Source organism: Laccaria bicolor, genomic scaffold (genome assembly GCF_000143565.1).
Source record: "Laccaria bicolor S238N-H82 LACBIscaffold_11 genomic scaffold, whole genome shotgun sequence".
NCBI classification, from domain to species: Eukaryota; Fungi; Basidiomycota; class Agaricomycetes; order Agaricales; family Hydnangiaceae; genus Laccaria; species Laccaria bicolor.
Window position 1 is genome coordinate 1,073,972 of NW_001889882.1, and position 23,545 is coordinate 1,097,516.

The window sequence follows — 23,545 nt, forward strand, 5'->3', positions numbered from 1 at the left end:
TGGGTCGCTACGAACGTTTGTACGCAGGTCCCTATAATGACGCCCGCTACCACTTTGCGATTTCGTTACTCGATTCTGTGTCGACATCCTCTCTCCCAGCTGCCAAGCGTTCAAATCTAAGATGCCACCCCCGATTTTGTGCGATGGATCTTCCACAAGTCCCATTCCAGTCACCATTGCAGTTCCCTGATGCTTGATCGGTCACGGACGGGCTCTCGGAGATAAACTGTACAGTCCGCCGCGCTTGCCTCAGGCGTCTTGCGTCTAGGTCTGTCTAGGTGGGGTTTTTTTGCCTTCGGGCAACTTCTAAGTTCTCAAGCCCTTGGATGGGATTAGAAATAAAATGTACTGTAGTCACTTCATCTGCTCAAATTTTATACCAGGAAACTTGAGGATGGGTAAATCGAGTTCATTCATTATTATAAATGCCATGTTCTATGTACAGATTCCCCAGATACAACGAAAAAGAGATTAACTATTTAAATTTGAGATGCGACGTATTACAAGGGATATCGCCGATAAAGTGAGGGTAGTCACTGCATGAAAGGGAATAGATATGGATATGCACAAAGCCGCCTATGACTGGGTATCTTCCGGCCAAGGCGATGAAGATCGTGAGAGGATACAAGCAAACGTTTCGTAAAGTAATTAAACGTCAGTAACGTTTGACTTTCTGCTGGGACCTTGACGAGGAACGGGATGTTAGCAAGGTTTGAATATCGTACAAAACAAGTATACTGACCCCTGACGAAACCGTCTTGGTTCTCGTTGGAAAGCTCTTCGAGCGACTGGCGGTTGGTTTCAGGCAGAAGGAGGGTAGAGAAGATTCCAGTCAACATGAAAAATGCGAATATCTCCAAGCTAGATCGAAGAAGTGAGGAAAAGCGCCGCAAAGGTTGAAACGAGATACATACATGTGCTTCACGAACTTGTTCGTGCCACCGATATCCTTGAGCTGGGCAAAGCCAACTTGGGCAACAATGGCGCCGAGCTTGCCACTGGCAGCAGAGATACCGTGCGCGGTAGAGCGATAGCGAGTGGGGAAGGCTTCTCCGGGAATGACGAAGGTGGTGGTATTGGGGCCGAAGTTTTGGAAGAAGTTGGCAAAGCAATAAAGGACAACGAAGCCCTTGGTGGCGGCAGGGGTTGCAGTGAGTTTGTCGTAACCGAAACCTAGATTAGAAGGAGTAAGCTTAAAATACAGATGGAAAACAAAAAGACGCACCCATGATGACAAAAAGAATGGTAAGGGCGATGAAACCCATAAGTTGAATGGGCTTGCGACCCCACTTGTCAATGAACAGGAAAGTAAACCAGTATCCGGGAATGAGACCACCAGCGGAGAGGATAAGGTTGCCAATGCAAATGTTCTTCAAGTTCTGGTAGACACCTTCGACACCTTTTTGCGGGGGCGTGCCGAAACCGATGGCTTGCAGGACAATACCGGAGTTAAGACCGAGGCCGTAGAAAGCAATCTGATCGACAAGTTAATAGACGAGCCACAGGACATGTAATGTGCTTACGTCGAGAGCGAACCAAGAGTAGGCACAACCAAAGAGGACCTTGAAGTTCTCCCACCTGCCGAAGTATGCCCTGAAATCGGCCAAGCTTGCTCGGGGGGCCTCAACACGTTGAACAAGATCGTCGTTGTCAACGCGAGAGGTGTTGGTGAGAACGGTCTTGATGTCGGCAGTTGCCTGATCGATGTTGCGCTCAATATCCATAGTGAAGCGGGGAGTTTCAGGGATGGTAAGACGGAAATAGAGAGCGATAACACCAGGAACGCAACCAAGACCAATGAGGATGCGCCACATGTAGTCAACAGACTTGAGGTTGGTGACGGAAGCCTCTTTCAAGATGGAGGTCTTGTAAGCGGCCGTGATGATGAAGGCGACCAAGGCGGCAGCTATGGGGTAGCGATATATAAGCAGATAGAAGGATAAATTGTAAAAACACTTACTGAAATTACCCCAACCCTGGTTGGCGAAGACGGCTGTCATCATGCGACCACGGATTTTGGTAGAGGCGAACTCTGAGGAGATAACGGCGGACAAGGGGTAATCACCTCCGATACCGATTCCCATCTACAAGGACGGACAGTTAGCAGACTGGATTGATATTGAAAGAAAAATGTAAGCTCACAAGGAAACGCCAGACGACGAGGGTTCCAATAATGTGGACAGCTTTACCATCACCAGAGAGGGCCTGGGCAAAGGTGGCGATAATGATGATCATAAGCTCCACACCGTCTAGAACAAGGCGGCTGAGCATGAGAGATGATCTAAAAATATACTTGTGCTTTCCAACTCACACATGCGTTTGCGGCCAACTACATCGGCCAACCAACCAAAGAGAAGCTGACCGACAAATGTTCCAACTGGGGTGGCGACCTTTACACCAAGATCCTGGTTTTTGTTAAGCTTTTGACCTGCGGAACGATTGGTCAAGTTGCTAGAGAATTATGATGATAAGAGACTCACCCTTGCCGTAAACATAGCCCAACATCGTCGATGCGATGTTGATCGCAAAGATATCGTAGCTGGATAAAACGAGGGAAAATGAGTTGAGAAGATGTAAGGAAAAACCCAATTGGACGCACGCGTCGGTGAAGAAACCGACACCAGCGACGACGCAGACTTTTGCGTGGAACCATCTGAAGAAAGAATGAGAGATGTGAAAATTGATGATTTTAAGAGGAATACGCACGAGAACTTGGCATTGTCCACTTCTGCGAGAGCAGCGCGACGACGCTCATCTAGGGCGAAAGCCGCATCGTTGCGGGTCGCGACCTTGTCACCGGAACCAACTGAACCTTTCTCGTGGAAGCTTGCCATTGAACTTGGGCTGGGCCGAAGGAAGGAGGAAGATAGCGCTTAGAGGGCAAGGCATCGAAAATGACCGCTTTAATAGAGGACGGTAGATTGGATGTACCTCTCCACACGATACAACTGCCAAACGACTGTCAAAACACTGATAATTTTGTACCTCGCACGTTCATTAGTCTCAGCCAATCACAGCACGCACGAGTATGTCGATTTCCATTTTGAGAAGGCACTCTTTTTAACATTCAACCATTGACCGCCTTGGCACTGCTGACCTCGGAAGGACGTTGTGGTGCAGCCGTGTAAGTTGTAGTCGCTTCTTGGCGATGAAGCACGTATTTTTCCAAAGGCTTGGAATGCATTTGGAAAACACTTGAACAGGCAGTCTGACAGCACTAGCGGTCTGCACGGTCACGATTCTTCATCGAATCCCACGACGCGACACTCACCCACTGCCCTCCACCAACACATGCTTCACCAAACAACCCGTCTGCGTGCCTTAGCCCTCTACAAGGAGCTCCATAGACTCGGAAGAGATTACCCTGATCCTTCGTGAGCCAGTTTTCCCTGCTGACCCAGTTGACAGTTTCAAATTCTCACAAAAGGTACAATTTTCATTCCAAGTTACGGAGTCTCTACGAGAGTGAATTATTTTTTATCCCCTTGTGTACACGTCTCATCGTCTGCCAGGAAACAGAAACCTTACAGATCCAGATGAGATTGAGAAAGCGCTGAGATTGGCTGAGTTCATCAAGAAAGGTGTGTTTGATCCTGTCGTTCCGCTCGCCCAGTCCATATGGCTTTCACATAGAAACACTCGCACTCTATTCGTTGCGTAAATACAGACATTTGAAACGAATGTATCCATCCCCGTCCGCTGGTCCATGTTGTCCTTAGCATCGCGATGCGCACACGATCTCCACACACGTTTTCCGTTTATCCAATTCGATCGGATTTTGGAAGTTAAATTGCGGCGCCAGAGTTCTTCCCTTCCAGTTTCGCAACCCGAGGCTCAACCAGACTGCCGATCGAGGACCATTAATTGATCCGAGTTCGCGCTCCGTTACCAAAAAGTCACTCTTGAGCAATCTTGAGCACATATCTCCCTTCGTTCGCCATTGCCTTCATCGTCGGAGGGTCTTCACCGTAATCAAGATGGACGTTTTGCAGAGCCTCAGTGAGAATTGGCGGTGCACAGTGCTGATACTCAACAACTTCGATAATGCCTCGGATCGTGAACAATTTGTTGGCCTTTTACCTTTTGATGCATAGGTTTTTATTGCTCACGCAAGATCCGATGATATATCTTTCGCAGTAGGGCTATTTTCATGCCCATAGCTTCCTATAGCTTCTCTCGGTATCTCGAGATATTCATGATGTGATCACATGACTGATCCAATTCGACTTGCTTTTTTTTGACTTGCTTTGCTGTTTACTTGGTTACTTGCACTCTCCGTTGAGACCCACTGAACCACGATGCCCTTTGCCCAATTTTATTACCAAGCCCAGCCCGTTTAACAACGGCACAATGTCGCCCTGATTGGCACATGTGCTCTCCGCTGGATATGGAATTCTGCGTACTGGAGTCTGGTGCGCAACAATGACATTTCCTGTCACCGCGAACCTTGCACCAGGAACCTATCTCTCGCCTGCGGCGGCCTTGAAATGCAGCAAGCACACACGTTCGCTATGTTTCGCGCTTCCCGTGACGCTATCGGCCTTTCCACACCGTATATCCGCATTCGCCCTGGTCACTTTGACAGTTCTGACTCAAGAAAAAAACGGAAAGGCACGACAAGCGTCCTCGCACTAAACTGCATTTAGTGAGGTCATTTCTCATTTTCATTTTCGCACTGATATATGTATTTGAATATGGCTTCAGTCTTCAGAGAGTACTCAAGTAGGGAAGAGTCGAAGTAATTGACTCGATAAGGGGATAACTACGTACATGGATAAAGACTTTACAAGACTTTACACCGAGACGTCAACTGACGCCGAACAGGAACCAGGGGGCATATGCCCTGGTTTTCCCTAGTCTCTGACTCGTAAATCTGGTATGATGTCATGCGTTCAAACTTCAGTTTTCCTTTGCCTCTTCTTCGCCCGTCGGTTCCCTCCATTTGAGCCACTAGAAGTCGCATCCGACGCCTTCCCACCTCTGCGCTCGTTCGCCTTCTGTAGCGCGCGTTTCATTTCTCCGTCTTTGAAAGTGGTAGGATCGAAGTAATTGTACGAGAACTCGAGTAACCTGCGCTTCAAATTAGGATTCAAGGGATGCGAGGATCCAACCATTCAACGTACCAGGAAACCCTGATCTCAGTTACTGTTCGGATGTACTGCCGGGTTGTGAGTATAAACTCATTGAACATGACCCATTCGGGCTCTGATCCAAGACTGCACGAAGGATGAAGCACAACAATCTGCATAGGCTTCTCGTGAGGAACGGACTACAGACTGGTGACCACGCCACTAACCTGCTCGTCCTTGGCAGTCACATAACTCCCTCCTTGCTTGTGGGCAACCTGCGTGAAGAGTCCGCACAAAAGGGTCTGCTTGATAGAGTCGTATGATCTCCTCTCGTCGTTGATGGAAAGTAAGTCCAAGTCGTTACGCTCCATGATACAAAGCAAGTGCGATCGAACATTGTCAGCTTGAGACAAAGCTCGCGCATTGAGATAGTTATCGGATGCCCAGCCTTTATTACGGCCGTCTGCTCAAAACGAAAATCAGCGGACTTTCACACAATATGTTACGGAAAGCCACGCACTTTGGACGTAACTGTTAAGTATAGACGTTGAGAAGAGTTAGATGGTCACTATCAGGGACCGACAGCAGTGCCTTCGCGGCGTCTGCTTCCTTGCGCTGGTTTGGTGGTCGTAACCAAACATTTGTTACTGAAGATATTATTAGCTTCTAGTTGAATTTGTCAATCAAGTAAAAACACATCTGAAAGCATGGAGATGATAGAGATGTTGGTGCTGCAAAAGTATGTCAGTTTCGTTTACTTCTCCTCGAGTACACGATACTAACTGACCTCTGTGTCTTTTGTCGCGTCTCCCGCGTGACCCTCGCCCTCGGCCATCGACAAACGTTTGGCCACTTGTTCCGCGTTTGAAGCACTCACTTAACGCGTCGACCTCGTTTAAGATGGCATGATGACCTACAAAATGTAAGCCATCGTAGACGAACCCGATAGAAGCCAACTGACCCGTGGCTGAAGTTCGTTGACGGATGTAGGACGCGTCAAACTCTTGCTACTTACTTTGTATGAGTGTCGTCCGCCATTGCTCATCCAGCGTTCTCTGCAGGCGCATTTCCTTTAACTCGGCTACGTGCTGCAACCATCCACGCGTTCTACATATCAAGGTTGCTCGTCGTTCGTTGGCGTCAAAGTAATCGGCTTCACGTGTTGCCTGTGCTTGAAATGGCGATGAGGTGATGCTGGACAGCGTTGGAAGTGAGCACTGAGCAGCACGGTGAATGAGGAATAAGGTGAGTGCCTACATTTTCGTTTCCGCCATCCTAACTCCCACATGGTGTGCAACACCTCTCAGACGCGTATCCCGGGTATCGTTTGCACTTCGATTTCAGTCTGTACGTAGTAGTGTTTGTGTTTCTTGCCCCGTTCTGGGTTGGTTAGTAGCTCGAGTTAGTCTAGTATACTTATATGCTTGTGAGATAAACTTAGACGCGTATCAGAGAGAATGAAGTAGCTCACTAGATAAAAATCGGCTTCAAAAGGTTCTTGATCAGCCTGGCCAGTTGATTGGGCTAAAGAGTGACTTGGGCGTGGCAGGATGGTGATAGAAAGCATTTTTGATGGACCGGCCACGCGATCGGGCGAGGGGTGCTTGTAGATGGTCGTGCAGGATATCTGTGAAGCAGCTTGTAACAAAATCAGAAGCGGATTTAAGGAACACACACACCAGTGGCGGACAAGGGCATTCCGCAGACACTCGAGGTTGGCTCGCGTAACGGAAAAGGCGAGAAATGGTGGTGGTACAGAGGTAAAGACGAATACCGCACGCGTTTAGGTGAGCGTCCTAGCGGTCACCAGCGTATTGTGACCGACGCCGTCACCAGAATCTGACAGAACCCCGCTGGGGTCTCCTCGCTCTACCTAAGTATGTTATGAGCCAGGTCAGCGGGCGGTCCGACATTCTGGTCTATAACGGCTGGTGAGGAGCCTACCATTGTCGCCTCAAGCTACCATTCCCGTCCCGTTCTTGACTTGACCCACCCTCCTTACCTTCGCCTGCCATATCACTCGTTGACGGAAACGGAAACTCTCTTCAAGCAACATACCAGCCTCCACCTCCATTGAAAAACTCTCGCGTCGCAACTGCTCGTGCGCATTCACGTCCACTTCGAATTCAACCCTCTGTTCCAATCTATTCTGATCATTCGCCAACCCTCTCAAAAGTTCACCTCGAATCTCCCAGTGCGACCAACTCTTCAAATCGATGTCTTTACTCAACAAACGTGCGCTCCGGCAATCGCTCCTCTGCAACTACTATCTACCTCTCAAAGTTCAAACCCTCATTACTCGCTGTTGTATTATTGTTGCCTATCTCCACTTACCCTCCTCTCCTAGGCACCTTTACGCGTTGTACTGCCTCCTACAACGTCAACTGACTGGCAACCTCAATCCATCTCCAGACGATCCTGTTCCATGACCTCCGAGCCAAAAGATAGCTGCCATATTCACGACCCTGGCTGGGTTCTCCTCAGCACGTCCTCGAACTATGGAAACCCTGCACTGAGTTGTTCGGGTTCGGTCCTGTCTCCAGCAGTGGTTACGGCATAGGTTATATCATCAAAGAGGACGGGATCTCTGTGTATGGTGCTTTTTCACCGTCGTTGCTGATGTTTGACGTTAGGTGTCCGGCAATAGCAGAAAAGGCCTGATCCCGAAAATGGGGATTTTGATGCCTCTGCACCAAATTTGTCTGGACGGGACCTGGCCTACTACACTCCAATTTCAAAAATTTGTCCAGACGGCCAGCTCAGGGTATTTCTTTCCCGCTTTTTTTGACATCTCGTCGATTTTGTCCGGACTCTGGCTCTCGGCAGCTGGATTGGCCCCCCCAGCTGTAGGGCCTAAAATCCATATTTTTTGTCCGGGTTGGGACCAGGGATTTCCTGCTATTGCCGGTGTGCATCCTCGACCATTTCGCAGGTTTAGGCGGAGATTGAATAAGCATTGTTATTCTGCAGAGATTGGACCAAATACGCCGGACTCGCTCTCAGTGACACTTTTCTATCGCATCGCAGGCCATCCAGTACGCCCGCAATCTGTGCCATTGGCAGCTCGGGCTGAACACGATTGGAGAAGACCCAAAAATTTGAGGATACGAACACGCTTGGGGAAGACCTGCAAGGTACGGCGGTACTCTTAAGCATTTCTCAACTCTGCATCCGACTTACTATACGTTCAAGGACAGTCGTCACGCCTTCTGATTGGCATACGCGACTGAACGTGTCTATGAATATCGAAACTATCAGTCTCCGCCCACGACGCTCAGTCTCGATTGCAATGAGTGAATTCCAGTACAGCCCCTTTCCTACTACCCGTCGTTTACATCTTGTTCGACGCCGCTTTCCTCCATCCTTACTACCTACCATGTCTCCGCGAAAATCACGCAACCTTTGGTGTTTTCTGGAAGGTCCACAGATCACGGGCACCTCGCATACCAATCTCAAACCACACCATGTCGTTGACATTCCTATCAAAGCTAATGTCTGTCGTTTAAGGGGGTTGATACAACAGGCAATACAACGTCTCCATACCGTAGATCCTGATGAACTGCAGCTTTGGAAGGTAGACCATTTCCTTGATACCACATGCGCCTTCTGACTTTCTCATTCAGCTCGATGTCGAGGTTCCTATCGACCCAGACCATAGTCTCGCACAGCGATTAGCAGACTTGGATGCCATCGCTACATGTTCGCGCGAGTTGAGCTCTGGAGAAGAAGTCGGGCTGCTATTTCCCAAACCGCCTTCGCAACAATGTCTACACATTGTGGTTAAGTACCCTGAAGTCGGGCTGTCTAGTGCGAGTGGTGAGTACCGCTGGCTTGTAGTTCATATATGAGCAGAACTGACTGATGATATCATTAAACTCCTCACCTCGATCGTCCTCATCACTCTGCTTGCCGCATCTGTTTCTCACTCTCAGCCTCTCGGAAGCGCACACGGTCTAAATCAGATGAAGATGGTAGGGCAACAAAGCTCAAGGATATTGGCAGGGGTGTGGCCATACAGACCTGTTATAAAGCGATCAAAGAAATGCCGGATATCAATTTGTCCGACCCATTGACATTTACAGACCTTCCTTACCCTTCGCTGCTCGCGATGCCTTTCCAGCGCTTTGGAGAAAACACAATCGGCGGCATCTCCCACTTCAAGTTTATGGGGCGATCTCAGTTTTGCGAATTGCAAAGAAGGATTCAGAACAACGACTTTCTGGAGGGGTCCGAAACCCTATACCTGTACGGGTCAGCTGGTGCAGGCAAATCACATTTACTTGCCGCACTCACCTATCAACTTGTTCGGGAAGGAAAACGTGTCTTTTTCATTCCAGACTGCTACAAACTGCTCCTGGATCCATTAGTGACGATGCAGAATGCATACGACTTCGCATACCACGACCCGCTTGATCCGGGAACCATAGAACCCTTTGATAATGTTGATCAACTGATTTGTTCCTTGAAGGGCGATCGAAATGTCTACATCATCGTAGATCAAGTGAATGCTCTGGAGCTCGTAGACGACAATGCTGATCGTGTCAACGAAACGAGGATCCAGATAACGAGTTGGCTTAATCTCTTGAGGGCCAGACACCGATTCATCTTCAGTGCTTCAGCCAATGAAGATTCCAATCGCGAGGCATCCAACAAGCAACATGGAATTACAGTTATTCCAGCATTTGGAGGCCTGAACTCGGTACGCTGATACATTCAGATTGTTCCACACAATAGTCATGGTTTGTAGGACGAAATCAACCAGTGGTTTATCCAGCATCGCGATCAAATTCCACACTTGTCACCTGAACAGCGGCAACAAGTTGAATATCTCACGGGTGGCATTCCGCTCCTGCTAATGTGCCTCACCAAAATTGCCAACTACGATGAACTGGAATTCAGGAAGATTCCTGACCTGGCGCATCTCGCATCCGAGGTTTGTACATTCGCAAAAAACAAACTCGCGACCCTGAATACATTACATAAGGAAACGTAAATGCACCCTCTTATTTCCCCTTTGATCTCCATTAACATTCCATCATAGCTATCTCAACATCATGACGGCATGTGTCCGGGGTGATCGTGTTACACTCAATGACCGAAGCTTGTATGATTTGCGGCACTTTTATGTCGACACCGAAGGAATTGGTCGCTTTACTTGTGGAATTGCATTTGAAGCGATGATGTCGATATTACGGACATACGACAATGCTCCGTTTCTGGATGAATTGTGGTATGACGCCGTTAAACGATCCGACAATCCTGTTGTTCGAGGGTTCTTGGCCGAGCAAATATGCCTCAGCCACATTGCCGCTCATGGTCTGCAGACTGTCCACCCTGCCCTTCAATGAATGTCGTCCACGCCTTTTGAAAATAAACCAGCCTTTGGCGAGCTTCTGTTGACTGGACAGACACTCCGTCTGTATGTCCCCTTGGCCTACAACTTTATGACTGTGGATGGGGCTATACTGTTGTTGGACTATGGCTCCAAGAAGGCCACAATCTTCACCATTCAGTTCACACTATCCCAGAGACATAAGCAGTCAGATGAGGAATTCCACAATAGGTTGTGGTCGACATGGATCGAGCCGCTAGTCGAAGCTGAGTTCACGGTCGATTCAACTTTTGTCTGGATAGACACAAAGCAGCCGTCTGAACATGTCAAACCCGAAGTCGTCAGAGGGTTCCGATCTGGCGATAAGGTTGTCCACCCCACGTATACTGTCATTCATGTGGGTGTAAAAACGGTTCATCAAAAACTCGCTATTGCCCTTAAGATACAGTAGACTATTGATAACAGCTGCGGAATGATATACGAGCTCAAACTTCAGTTTTCATTTGCTTCTTCTTTGCCCGTCGGTTTCCTGCATTTGAGCCACTAGAAGTTGCATCCAATGCCTTCCCAGCTCTGCGCTCGTTCACTTTCTGTAGTGAGTGTTTCGTTTCTCAGTGGTGGGGTCGAAGTGATTGCACGTCTACTCGAGTAACCTGCGCTTCAAATTAGGACTCAAACCCCGGTGATTTCAGTCACTGTGTGGATGGATGTACGGCTGAGTTGTGAATACTGCACGAAGGACGAAGCATAACAATCTGCATAGGCTTCTCGTGAGGAATGAACTACAGTCTGGTGACCACGCCACTAACCTGCTCGTCCTTGGCAGTCACATAACTCCCTCCTTGCTTGTGGGCAACCTGCGTGAAGAGTCCGCACAAAAGGGTCTGCTTGATGGAGTCGTGTGATCTCCTCTCGTCGTTGATGGAAAGTAAGTCCAAGTCGTTACGCTCCATGATACAAAGCAACTGCGATCGAACATTGTCAGCTTGAGACAAAGCTCGCGCATTGAGATAGTTATCGGATGCCCAGCCTTTATTACGGCCGTCTGCTCAAAACGAAAATCAGCGGACTTACACACAATATGTTACGGAAAGCCATGCACTTTGGACGTAACTGTTATAGACGTTGAGAAGAGTTAGATGGTCACAATCAGGGACCGACAGCAGTGCCTTCGCAGCGTCTGCTTCCTTGCGCTGGTTTGGTGGTCGTAACCAAACATTTGGAACTGATGAAGTCATTGGCTTCTGGGTAAAATTGTCAATTAAATAAGAACACACCTGAAAGCATGGAGATAATAGAGAGTATTTCGTTGCTGCATTTAAACTCTGGACTGACTACTAACATCTTCGCAAACTGAGTTCACCATTAGATGGCGTATGGACATCGAGTTTATTGCAGACACACCTGCGGGTCGACAGGGAAAGTCGCCATCAGAGCACCCAGTGGGGTGAGTCCGTCGTCATTGAACGCTCCCAGGTAATGAAGAATTTCTAGGGCTCGCATAATGGTCTCCGGAGCAGGTGCATCCTACCAAGCAGTTGCCTTGTTAGCCGTTTAAACTTGATATTGGTATCAAGCCTCACCAAGTAATCAAAATGAACGAGATCCTTTATACCTAGCTTGAATAGCTCCAGCACCGTATTCGCCAAGTTGCACCTCAAATTTTCAGGATGCGTTTGCTCCTCGAGGTCCTTCATGAAGGAGTCCTCGGTGTACAGGCGGAAGCACTTCCCAGGTCGAATCCTGCCAGCTCTACCAGCCCGCTGTTGAGCAGAAGCTTTCGAGATAGGCGTCTCAATAAGAGACTCCACCCGTATACGGGGGTTATATACCTTTTGCTTGGAGAAGCCAGGATCGACGACGTAAACAATGCCATCAATAGTTAAGGATGTCTCAGCAATGTTGGTTGACACGATAACTTTCCGACCGGGGGGACCGCCCGGAGTCAGAGGTTGGGGAGGACTACCGAAGATCCGCTGCTGTTGCTGGGGAGGCATGGATGAATATTGCGGAAGACACAAAAGCGGACCAACAGCCTCCGAATGCTGGTTCACTAGTTCATCTGCTTCCAACTTTATTTTCTTGCAGGCATCCTCAATTTGCTCTTCACCCGTCAGGAAGAGTAGTATGTCGCCTGGATCTTCAGCACGGTGGATCATCAGAACTGTGTTTATAGCTGCTTCCACAAAATCGCGCTCAGGCTCCTGAGTGTAGAAGATCTCGACTGGGTGTGTTCGCCCTGGCACCTTAAATAGCGGGGCCGGCGTATCAGAGCGAAGGCTGAAGTATTTCTGAAACTTGACCGCGTCGAGGGTTGCCGACATGACAATCAGCTTGAGGTCATAACGATTCTTCAGAATTGTTTTGAGGAGTCCCATAAGGATATCAGTGGCGAGGGTTCGTTCGTGTGCTTCATCCAATATGATTGTAGAGTAGCGCTCCAGATTAGGGTCGTTCATTGCCTGCAAACGAGGTTGAGCATGAATATAATGTGGACTATCAGTGGATTCGCCTCTCGAAGAAGCATTCCGTCGGTCATGTACTTGAGAATTGTCGTCGAGTCTGTCACATCCTCAAATCGTATCAAGTATCCAACTTCCTTGCCTAGCGAAACTAGAAGTGGTGTAAGGTGGTTGCAGCGCTGATTGGATAAATTGACTGTACCATCCATTTCCTCTGCGACTCGCTTCGCCACGGACATGGCAGCAACACGTCGAGGCTGGGTACATGCCACAACCTTGCCCTTGGTTTGGGGTAAATCCGAGTAGACAACAAATTGTGGGATTCTGCGATGGATCAGATATAATAGACTGCGAAGAAACAAGGCTTCGCACTGTGTTGTTTTTCCGGAACCCGTCTCCCCTACCATGACCAGAACCTGGTTATTTGAGTACTAAATAAAATTTGAAAAAATGAGGTGCGGCACATCGGTAGGGCAATAACATACCATCTCGTAAAATTCGTGCATCTGGCTGAAGACGGGACGCTTCTGCCTGGCCTTAAAGATCTCTTTGTAGGATGTCATGGATGGCCTTTTCGTGAATGGATTGATATCTGCGGACTAGGGATCGCCCGTGGCAGTAATTGACAGAGATCTGAGGTTATTGAGGCAAAACATGACAGGTAAAACCTGCTTCGCGGTCACATTCCGCGGGAGGAAGCCGTGCAAGGGATTCTTGGCCATTTGGCGAGGTGTTGGGGGTAGTATATGGAAGTTCGTCCGTTGATTCGGAATGTGAGCGAGTCATAAATATGTTTGATTGTGTAGGTCCACCATAATCAGCTGACACCAATGTGCACTGAAAGTGTTGTAAGTACATTACATTCTTCAGTCAATGCACCTTTATCAAAATTCCATGTCATTACCTTGTTACTCTAGACAAATCCTGGAGGTTGGTTGGTCGACTGTCGTGACGTCAAGCCTGATGTAAGTCACGAACTTCCAAGCATCTACCAGGCCTTAGATGATCTTGGCAACTTGCAAGGTCTTGGAGGCATCTGTAGGCCAATTCCAGGAGGGATCCCCGAGGAATCTTTGGCAGATCGTTATGTACGGCACGATGGGAGATGCATTCATAGCAGTCTGAGTCACTGGCTGATTCGATGCGATCACATGATCGAATGCATCGATGGAAAACTTTTGAATCTTTTTACTTCCAACCATCGCGTTCTTACTACGGTCACCACCTCGCAACCGCCTTCTTCCTAAGTTTATCTGAACTCCACGAGTATGATCTGCGATATTGGAACACGGAGGGGAAATGACAGAATCTATCAATTTGAATCAGTAAGGGCATAGTCATATCATAGTTATCGGTTGATTGAACGAATCATAGAATATTTTACACTAGTGAAACATCAAGCAGCAGCACCAAAGAGAAGGACGATCAAAAGTTCGAAAAATAAGTAATGTCCGAAGGGGTTGAAAAAGGGTATGATTGCTGGCTAGCGTTGAAATCACAGGTTAGCGTTTGGACTCTGCCGAAGCTCAACCAGAACTCACGTCGGATCCAGTTCAATAACCCTTCAGTCCTATCGCTCGAGCGCCAGCACCCACTGCACCTTCCCAGCCCATGAACCTCTCCGAGGTCATCTCTTTGGAAGTGTCGCGCGCCATATCGTATTCGTCTTCGTCGGATGCGTACATCCTGCCTATTCCTTTGGACCGAGCCCAAACAGAAATGAACAGGATGCGCTTCATCTTGCGGTTCAAAAAAAACCAATGGGAAGACCAAAGAAGAGCGCCTCGGCGTTTGAAGCGGATGTTGGAAAACGAGATAGAGTTTGGCATATCGTCGAAAAGTGTGTGATGGATGGCGGCCCGAGGTGTCGGCGGCGGTATCTTTGTATCACTTGAATGGCTCAGCGGCTTCACTTCGTCAACATCATAATTATCAAACTCGAAGGTCGGTTCGTCGTCGGATGATGATCCCTCATCAGCGACAGACGCAACGTCTTCCTCATCATCGGAAAAGTCGTTTGCATGCGGGTCGGAATCAATGTCGGGTGTATAAGAGAAGACTTCGCACTCTGAGAGTCCAATGACGTCGTCAATCATACGGAAGAGGGTGGGGTGGGTGCCCGATACTATCGGAGGGGGTGCTAAGGGGCTTAGAATGGTCTGATTGTACGGTGACGAGGAGCTAGGGACAGAGGATGGGAAAAAGTCGGAGGAGGTTGGGGGATAAGAGGAGTATGAGCGGGGGGCACTTGTACCTGCTCTGTGGGGAGAGACAAGAGTATTGCTCAGGGCGTTGAGGACGCCGGCGCCGCTCTCTTCCTTTGCGAACTGGGAGGGTCTGACATCTGAGAACTCGTAGTCTGGGAAGGCAATGTTGAGGGTGGCAATGAGGAGGTAAAGGGTCTTTCTGGAGGCGTGTTTGTCAATGGGACCAAATGGGGTCATGTCTGCCTCGCGGTCAAGGGCCAGCCACGAAGGCAAGGGCGGTGAATTAGATACGTCCTCCTGGTAGGCGTTCTCGAGAGACTTGAAGAGTTTCTTGTCGCGTTTGATGTTCTTGCAACTATATGCTTCCATGCGAGTGTGCACGGAGCATTCTGGGCCTTCGTGTGTCAGGGATTGCGCTAGGCGCGATAAAGCGGGAATTTCGATGTATTTCATGGTTGTATGTCGTTCAGGACGGCGACAAGGGTTGTGGGGTCGAATAAATGAGATTTGCGCTTGACTGCAGACTACAATGATGTGTGTGTGCACTTGTTGAAAAGGCATGGCATCGCGGCACTCATTAGCTATGTCGGCATCAGCACAAACGTTCGAAAGCCATTTACGCATGCGCTACATACCTCTCGAATAATCCAAAGTACTTATCTCGAAACAATCCTTTTGCCTGTAAAAAATTATTCTGTTATATTTTTTTGGAAGAGTGAGTAAGCATCCTTGCACTCCTTTCAATTCATGTGCAAGGTCACATGCCAGCAGCTAATTATCATATGAAAAGTAAAACTTGATAAATGGCTGCTACAACTTTACTTCACCCATCGTCCTCTTTCAAATGTCCGACGATATCAAAGTTCCCGGCTTCAACGTGCGTAATCTTTCCGCTCCACCTCCACATCTTCTCGTCTCACCCGGCCCTACCAGGCTTCCGAGCTCATTTCTGGCCTGAAAGACGTCTTTGAGAAGTACAGCGACACAGAAAGGCAAGCACAAATTAAAAAGGTTAGGCTTTCTTCCCACAATCGCCTTAACTCTGCCACTGACCTGTTTTTCAGACCAACGGAATCTTCGAGCTCCAGGTTTCAAATGACGCAAAGGAGACTGCGACATGGACGATTGACATGAAGAAGACTGGAACTGTCTTCAAAGGCAAGGCTCAACCGAAAGCCGACGTCACTATCATTCTCTCAGACGAGACTCTGATTGACCTCGCGAATGGCAAGGTGGCTTTCTACATCTTTTTTTTGTCGGCCGCTCGCTTAACCTCCATTCCAGCTCAACGGCCAAAAGGCATTTATGACTGGCAAACTGAAGACAAGAGGAAACATGATGCTCGCCACAAAACTTGACACCGTTCTAAAGGTGCTCCTGATCCGATTCTCCCCTCATCACCATTCTCACTTCTTGTCGTTTCAGGGTGCCAAGGCGAAGCTGTGATTTTGTATACTCCGCCGCACATCTTTATCTTAAAAATCATTACGATGATGGAACCATTTGCATTCGTGCCCCAGCCTGCAGCCCTGGACGTACAAGAACGGTGTATTATTGTAATGAGAGGAGAGTGTATCGCAATAAAGGCAACTAAAACAGTTAATGGGATGATATAAGTAATAAGGAGAGTCGATTATTCCAGCAAGTGAAATCGTGGCCAGGAAAAGAAATATGGACCTAAAACATACCACCGAAAAGCCCTCTATGACGCCGCGGCACAGGCTGTGGATCTGCGCGGAGGGTCGACAAACTGTTGAGCTGCTTCATAACCTGGAAGAAACATCATGAAATCTAATGATGAGAAAATCAAATGATCTGCGTACCTCTTCTAGCTTATCCTTCCTCTCTTGTAAATCCAAATGTCTTCTAACGGCAGGATTTTCACGAGCAAATTCTACAATCTCCTGCCGATCAAGGTCATAGAGCAACCTCGAGTCAATCTCACGAGGGAACTGGGGAGTCCTCAGTAAAGGTGGAACAGATATAAAGTATTTTAATTTTACCTGGTAGAAAAAGTGATCCAAGAGCTCAATGTTGATGAACATCGCAGAGGTGTACGCAAGCTTGTCCGCAACCACGTTTAAAAAGGCCTCTGGACAGAAAACTTCGTTTTGAGGGCCTGCGCGACACCGTTTCGACCTTAATGCAGCTAGCCGAAGCTTTAATATGCTCAATCTGTCGCTGTACATGATCGCGTATCGCGCTGAAAGAAAACAATGTCAGTCAAGGTACCTAGGTGACTAGTCATCAACATACCATCCATAATCTGGGCAGGAGGATATCGGTACGATTCCGGAGCTGCATCATCCGCCTCGATAACGGCACTTTCCTCACTCTCAACACCCTCCAAACGCTTGAGCGTTCTGTCCTTTTGCCTCTCTTCCAGCGCTTTAACATAGCCGATGAGACCGTTTAGCCTTCTCCCACCTCCCACCTTCTTCTTGATTTCCTTCAGCTTCGCCTCGCACATGCTCGCCTCGTTCTCAAAAAGATCAATAGCCCTCCCCCTGCCCGCCTCCCATTCCCTTGGCTCTACCTCCACCTCGTACTTGTAAGGTTTGATGCAATTTTCAACTTGATCCGACGTAAGCCCGATCCTATCGCGCAGAATCATATGCGAGAATTGGATGAGGCGTTCCGCAGCGCGGGGATGGAAGGTGAATGGCTCTCCAGCCGCTATTGAGTCGATCAGAGCTCGAAGGCCATCGGCTACCAGGAGTGTCGAATCTCGGCCCACACCGGATTTCGTTAGCAGTGATGAGGCAGCTTCGAGCTTATGTCTCCAATAGGGCTCGACATCTTCTGGCTTGAGGTTGGGGTCAGCACCGAGGGCACCAAGTTCCGGCGCCCTTTTGTCCAACCAATATAATTGCTCGAGGACATCCATGACTTTGTCGTCGAGCATACCCTTGAGTTTGGCGCGGATTTCCGGACGACGGAACTGTTGAGTGAAGCCCTTGAACCGCGATTTCAAAGAATCCATGGTCTCTGCCACATACGACTCTGCAGTTATACGACGGTCGTTGTATTGGACTTTGAATTGATAAGTGGCCTCCTCCAACTCGAGCTGGACGGCGTTGGTGATGCCATGGAGTGAAGAGGCCATGGAAGATTCGAGGACTTCCATGAGCCGGCGACGCAGTGTATCTGTACCAACCATTAGAGACGAGGAGCTGCCAAAGACGTCGTTGTGTGAGCCAAAGTAATCCCTCTCTCCTCGCTGAGCAACAAGAGCTGTCGAATCCTTGTTCGCCTTCTTTCCATGAGTTTTTGCCACTACCCCGACATATCCGAGATGGAGGGGATAGCGATTCCCAGCGAGTATAGCGGCGCCCTGTTCTGGAGGTACCAAGTCCATTTTTGTGATGACGCCGATAGTACGAAGACCGAGGGGGTCAACTTTTCGACTCGCCCTCAAGGCGGGGGAATTAGCAAGATCAACGTCGGCTGCGCAAACTGCAAGGATGATATTTGGCTCACGAATGTACTTATCGCAGAGCCCAGCGATTTTCTCTTTCAGTGATTCGGGTTGGTCAAGGGAGGATATTTGGACGTAGCCAGGAAGATCGATCAGTGTGAGGTCTGGAACGTTGGGAGAGTAGATGCGAAGGTCAATGGGTTCGTTTGAAACAGCTTCGCTCGCCGGCACAGCAAGATTGAGGTCGGTGAGCGTGCGCTGGATGTCTGAGAAGTTGGTTATTTTTCCCATGCCCAGACCTGGGAATTCACCGTACTCGACGGGGGTTTGGCCATCCTTTCCTGGAGTATGGATGAGGGTGAGCTCGATAGGCCGACGGGTGACCATGTTATTGCCTCTATATACAAGTTCAGGACGATAAGGCTCAGAAATAGAAGAAAGACACACTTCGGCAAGAACTCGTGGCCCACTATGGCCTCCAAAACAGAACTTTTGCCTGAGCTCTGGCTTCCAATTACGACAATGCTAGGTAACTTGAGCGCGTCGCTTTGGTCGATACTCAGAAGCATAGTGCGAATCTCGATGAGTTTCTTAGTCAGGTGCATTAGTCCGTTGTCTGAGTTTGGTTTGGAATCAGATGGTGAAGACATCGTTGCAGCAACGAGGGCTGCAATGGCAGCAGCATCCTTCGGTGAACCCTTGTTTGGGCCATCTGGTTCTTCGTCTTCACTCTCCTTCTTCCCTTTCTCTCCGCGTTCCTTTGCGGCAAACAAGTCCTTCAGAAACTGCGGCGTCTCAATTGCAGGAATTGCGGGCACTTCTGGAAGTTTGAGTTCGGAAACACGCGCCGTTATGGATTTGACACCGTCAGATGCGGTATCAAATATATCATGCACGGTATCCTGGGCTGAAGTTATCCAGGCTCCAGTTTTCTGCCTCACCTCTAATAAGTTGAGAATGAAGGACAGTGACTGAAGAAAAAGTTGGCTGAGACACACCTTCAAACTTATAGTTCGCATAACCCAATCCTCCGGCACCGATCGTAGCACCAGCAATGGGAACGCGAAAAGCGCGAGCAACAAACCTCGGAATCGAGGAGTAAGAGATGGCACGGATATGAACTTGACGAAGAGCAGCGTGCGAAGGGGTCGTATAGCGTCGTCGAAGGGAACCAGAAGCAAGAAAAATCGTAAATTGGCGATGGGTAGGCCGCGGGTTCTGAGCGAGTCTCCTTGAGTTGTTCAGACCATAGGTGACCGCCTTTTGTGGTGGTAAAATAGAAGCCAACCGCCGTTTGAAGGCGGAGAGCATGCCTATCGTTGTGGGTCTGTCGCTGCGGGTGGTGTTCAAGGAGCTACTTGAGAGTTGACAGCAACAGACATCGCTGACATAATAAACCAGATAAGATGCTATATTGCCTACGATACGTATGCGTACGGCTGAGGATATAATTACTTGGGAAACATCCCTTTCAATAGCCAAGAAAGAAATGGGATTATTCAAGTCCATAAAATACAAAGTCATATCACAGGTCATCAAACCTGCTCACATCGAATCAGCAATTTGACCATTTGAAAGGATGACACCAACCCACCTCTCTGGCATGAAAACCGGAGCCATCAGGCTCCACATGTACAAAAGCATACACACCCAGCTCGAGACTACCCTCATCCACATTGCTACCTCTGAGCGCCCAATATAAACATCCGAGTCCGGGTCAGCTGGACCATTGATGGGGTGCTTGGAAACGACGTTCCTGTGCGCGAAAGGAAGGTCAAAGGAGGCCACCAAGAACAAGACTGGGAAGCTCACCAGTCGGTTAAAAGCATGGCAACGTACATAGACGCAATGGCGAAGATGATATGGAACCAGGAATACTGTAACACGTGTGTGAGGGAATGCATAATAAGGCGGTGAAAGGAAGTACATTGTAACGTGTCCCTGTGCGTTCGTCGTCTCTAGTCTCGCCAAGATTGTCGTCTTCGTCATCTTCATCTTCCTCCTCGTAAAGAGCAGAGGCAGGAATTGCACTAACGGATGTATCGGTTTCAGAAAATTGTAAGAATTAAAAAGGTGACTGACCCAGCTTCAACAGCAGCGAGCAAGGCTTGATAGCGAGGGGACTCGGTCCTAGCGGGTTGTGTGGAAACAATGCCCAGTTCCGAGTGACCTTCATCGTCTGCGGGTAGCTGAACGCGCCCTTTCTTTCCCTTTCCTACCAAAGCGCGGCTTTGCGTCGCTGCACGGGTTGTGGAGTAAGCGACCGCCAAGAAAGTGAACACCCCTCCAAGGACAAGAACTGCTTTACGCGTGGTTTTTCCATCCCGTAGAGGATTGCATTGTGCGGTTTCATGTGTGTGGTTACTGACTGCGGAAACAATGAGGTATGTGCAATAGGCTGCAACCATCGCGGACTGGGCCAGACCCGAACGGGGGTTGTACTCTTGTACAACTGGGTGGACACACATGATGGTAACGATGACGCACAAGGCAAGGTTCAAAGAGATAAAGACACGGTTTAAGGTACATCCCGTCCCAGCAAAGTAGGCGTACAGAAGCCCGGTAAGCGTAATGGTAAACGCGTACATAGCCGCAGTCGAACCGATCAGCGTCCATTGCCAGAGGTTTGATGAAGAGTGCTCCCAATTATCCAGACAAGTTTCGGACCAAGAGTGTGCAAAGTCGACAAGGAGGACAAGGCCAAGAAGGATGAATATTGTGGCGCCGATGAGCGAGACGTAATTTCCCCAGAACATAAAGAAACCGTTAGGAATGAGGAAAGAGAGGCCAAGGAAGATAAACCAGAGGAGGACTTTAGGACCCCACCAACTGCGTATATTTAGAAGGCGATCCTTATAAGAATAGCGAGACGTACCCGTTCTGAATGGCAGAGCGTTTATCACGTGTATCTCGGACATTTATCAATACAGAACTGAGGATGAGATGGAAGAGGGAGAGGGCGAAGCAGATGCGATGCACCTACGAGGAGTCAGTAACACTAATCTTACGAGGCAAAAATCAATAGACGTACGGCGAGCACTCCGTAGCATTTCTCGCCTTTGCATGTCATCTTGATATAATCGAAACTCCACTTCTCGATAAGGCGGATAGCGGCGTCGGTCTTCATGATCCAGGCGAGAATGGAATTGAGAGCCAGTATGATCTAGAAGAAATCGTAAGATAAACCCTGTAGAACATCCGCATGAGTCCAAATCGTACGGCGAATCCAACACGGGTAGCAATTGAGGAGTTACAATTGCAAGACTTGAAGAACATAGATGCTGGGGTGCGTCTTAGATGGAGGGATGTCAGATAGGTATTTGCTCACCAGCTGTGGAGGTAAAACAGAAGGCTAGCCCACCCAGACATGAAGTCCCGATGGTGGTGAGACCACCAGCAATTGGGAGGGACATCAACAGCCCCATTGTTGCCGCAGTCGAGTTGGTGGTCGCGGTATAAGAGTAGCGTTGTTTGTGACGGCTTCACTTGACAAACAATCCCACTCAGGGAGTATCACAAGTTGATAGCCGTCAATTGGAAACAAGGGCGTTGTTGAACTTCAAGAGGCTGAGGACAGGAGTAGCACAAGAAACGTCCATTTCGTAGCGTAGTACGTACAGTTAGTACATACATCAAGTTACACATATTGGCTCTATAACCCATGCATTGACTATGCATGTCTGACTGCGATCGTCGTCACCCAACCGGCGACACAAGAGAGTTCGGCAAGCGGACATAACGAGCACGACTACGTAGCAGCTTCGGGGATTTTGTAATACAGCGGCTGATATATGCCATCAATAGTCTGAAGCAATCCAAGTCAAAGTAACCCACTGTGTTGAAAACATGATAGAAATGGCCATTCACGCCCCCCTTTGTCTCATCGCCGTAATACTCCATTGGGAACCACTGTCACTGACAGTAAGCGGATTGTTCTCAGAAAATGGAGAACGTACATGATCAACGGCTAGTTCCTCCTTTCTAGATCGCAGATACCTTGCTTCACGGGTATCGTTTGTTACCGCCTCGCCATGACGAGGGAGCACAAACTGTCCAATTTGCGTTTCCGTGTCCGTGATGATACCCCGCGAGATGCGAGCATATGAAGTACGGTACAATCCGCGATAGAAGATATATTCGCACCTAGAAAGGGTGTGAAGCCTATCTCGACTACAAAGTGCATCAAAGCGTACCATCGATCCAAGTCGTCCTCATCAATGTCGTGAACGTTACCATCGGTGACCATGATTTCGTATGGGTTGGCTGCCATACAATGTCATCTCAATGTTTCTAACATATACACGTATAAACATACGTCGTTTTGCGTGCGGTGTCGTTACCACATAACCGAGAAATATTACAGGATTAGGCGTCGCAGCCATAATCCGCGCTAGCTCGGTGCTTTGCAACTCGCGATCCAAAGCGTCCTCCTCTTGAGACAATAAAAGATATGAAACGCGTTACGTGGATAACACGGGTATGCTGACCTTGTCCATTGTGAGCGACAACCACAGTCACAGGTGTACCAAAGATATCGAGCACAGCTTCTATAGCGGGCGCGAGTTCGCCTTTAGGGGAGGGTAAAAGGTGGTGGGTGGTGTTGATGATGGGGAACTGGGATCGGTGAGAGTCGTGAGATTCACGTTCTCAGTGCCGACCAGGTACATACTTTCGAAAGCAGCACAGCACCCCAGGTGTGTGAATTAGGTCCAGGTCCGATGTCAACGTTCTGTCATTGGAAAGTAATTAAGAGTTAGTCGACGGAAGAAACAAAAAAAAAACTCACGTAGCCCATATCTTCCACAATCACCCTTGTCCTGTTTCAATTTCAGTATAATTAGATAAAAAAACGGTCGGTGTATGACTTGCAAGTCTCGATGTCCAAATGCTGTTCTCTGCGCGATTTATTTAGTATATGAGTGCATTCCCACAGAACGTTATACAAACGTGCAAATCCGTCTCCAGTAAGCCGACAATATCCAGTTTCATATCCCTGACAGGTGATTTCAGGAAGGTGACGAAGGGTATGCGAGAGAAATAATGTACCTAATCAGATT

General features: G+C 48.5%; 6 protein-coding genes across 6 annotated transcripts; 2 read left to right on the forward strand and 4 right to left on the reverse strand.

Moving 5' to 3' along the window:
* Positions 1-648: 648 nt before the first annotated feature.
* Positions 649-2,834, reverse strand: LACBIDRAFT_297291 (inorganic phosphate transporter; the record flags this gene model as incomplete). The annotated part of the gene is made up of 11 exons (XM_001880935.1): positions 649-683; positions 743-861; positions 915-1,173; positions 1,226-1,475; positions 1,524-1,906; positions 1,961-2,084; positions 2,143-2,249; positions 2,312-2,428; positions 2,481-2,539; positions 2,600-2,653; positions 2,707-2,834. The coding sequence occupies 11 exons, from the start codon at positions 2,832-2,834 to the stop codon at positions 649-651; spliced, it is 1,635 nt and encodes a 544-aa protein (XP_001880970.1).
* Positions 2,835-3,309: 475 nt separating this feature from the next.
* Positions 3,310-3,583, forward strand: LACBIDRAFT_165265 (uncharacterized protein; the record flags this gene model as incomplete). Its single annotated transcript, XM_001880718.1, has 3 exons — positions 3,310-3,374; positions 3,428-3,465; positions 3,513-3,583. Coding segments are annotated over 3 exons (174 nt in total), but the record flags the coding sequence as incomplete, so codon positions are not given.
* Positions 3,584-4,892: 1,309 nt separating this feature from the next.
* Positions 4,893-13,585, reverse strand: LACBIDRAFT_234758 (uncharacterized protein; the record flags this gene model as incomplete). Its single annotated transcript, XM_001880936.1, has 12 exons — positions 4,893-5,070; positions 5,124-5,242; positions 5,297-5,535; positions 11,504-11,626; positions 11,679-11,754; positions 11,806-11,928; positions 11,985-12,863; positions 12,899-13,014; positions 13,066-13,187; positions 13,236-13,294; positions 13,349-13,462; positions 13,523-13,585. 12 exons carry the CDS (start codon positions 13,583-13,585, stop codon positions 4,893-4,895), a joined length of 2,211 nt encoding a protein of 736 aa, XP_001880971.1.
* A 2,329-nt stretch (positions 13,586-15,914) lies between these two features.
* Positions 15,915-16,671, forward strand: LACBIDRAFT_294263 (uncharacterized protein; the record flags this gene model as incomplete). Its single annotated transcript, XM_001880719.1, has 5 exons — positions 15,915-15,947; positions 16,004-16,081; positions 16,135-16,302; positions 16,355-16,441; positions 16,496-16,671. 5 exons carry the CDS (start codon positions 15,915-15,917, stop codon positions 16,514-16,516), a joined length of 387 nt encoding a protein of 128 aa, XP_001880754.1. The 3' UTR covers positions 16,517-16,671.
* Positions 16,672-16,747: 76 nt separating this feature from the next.
* LACBIDRAFT_294264 (uncharacterized protein) lies at positions 16,748-19,861 on the reverse strand (the record flags this gene model as incomplete). The annotated part of the gene is made up of 6 exons (XM_001880937.1): positions 19,487-19,861; positions 18,936-19,431; positions 17,327-18,885; positions 17,074-17,273; positions 16,894-17,022; positions 16,748-16,840 (listed from the first exon to the last, which is right to left on the reverse strand). The coding sequence occupies exons 1-6, from the start codon at positions 19,797-19,799 to the stop codon at positions 16,748-16,750; spliced, it is 2,790 nt and encodes a 929-aa protein (XP_001880972.1). The 5' UTR covers positions 19,800-19,861.
* A 152-nt stretch (positions 19,862-20,013) lies between these two features.
* Positions 20,014-21,913, reverse strand: LACBIDRAFT_297301 (uncharacterized protein; the record flags this gene model as incomplete). The annotated part of the gene is made up of 9 exons (XM_001880938.1): positions 20,014-20,029; positions 20,083-20,244; positions 20,301-20,365; positions 20,416-20,518; positions 20,571-21,317; positions 21,364-21,467; positions 21,520-21,651; positions 21,708-21,769; positions 21,817-21,913. The coding sequence occupies 9 exons, from the start codon at positions 21,911-21,913 to the stop codon at positions 20,014-20,016; spliced, it is 1,488 nt and encodes a 495-aa protein (XP_001880973.1).
* Positions 21,914-23,545: the final 1,632 nt, after the last annotated feature.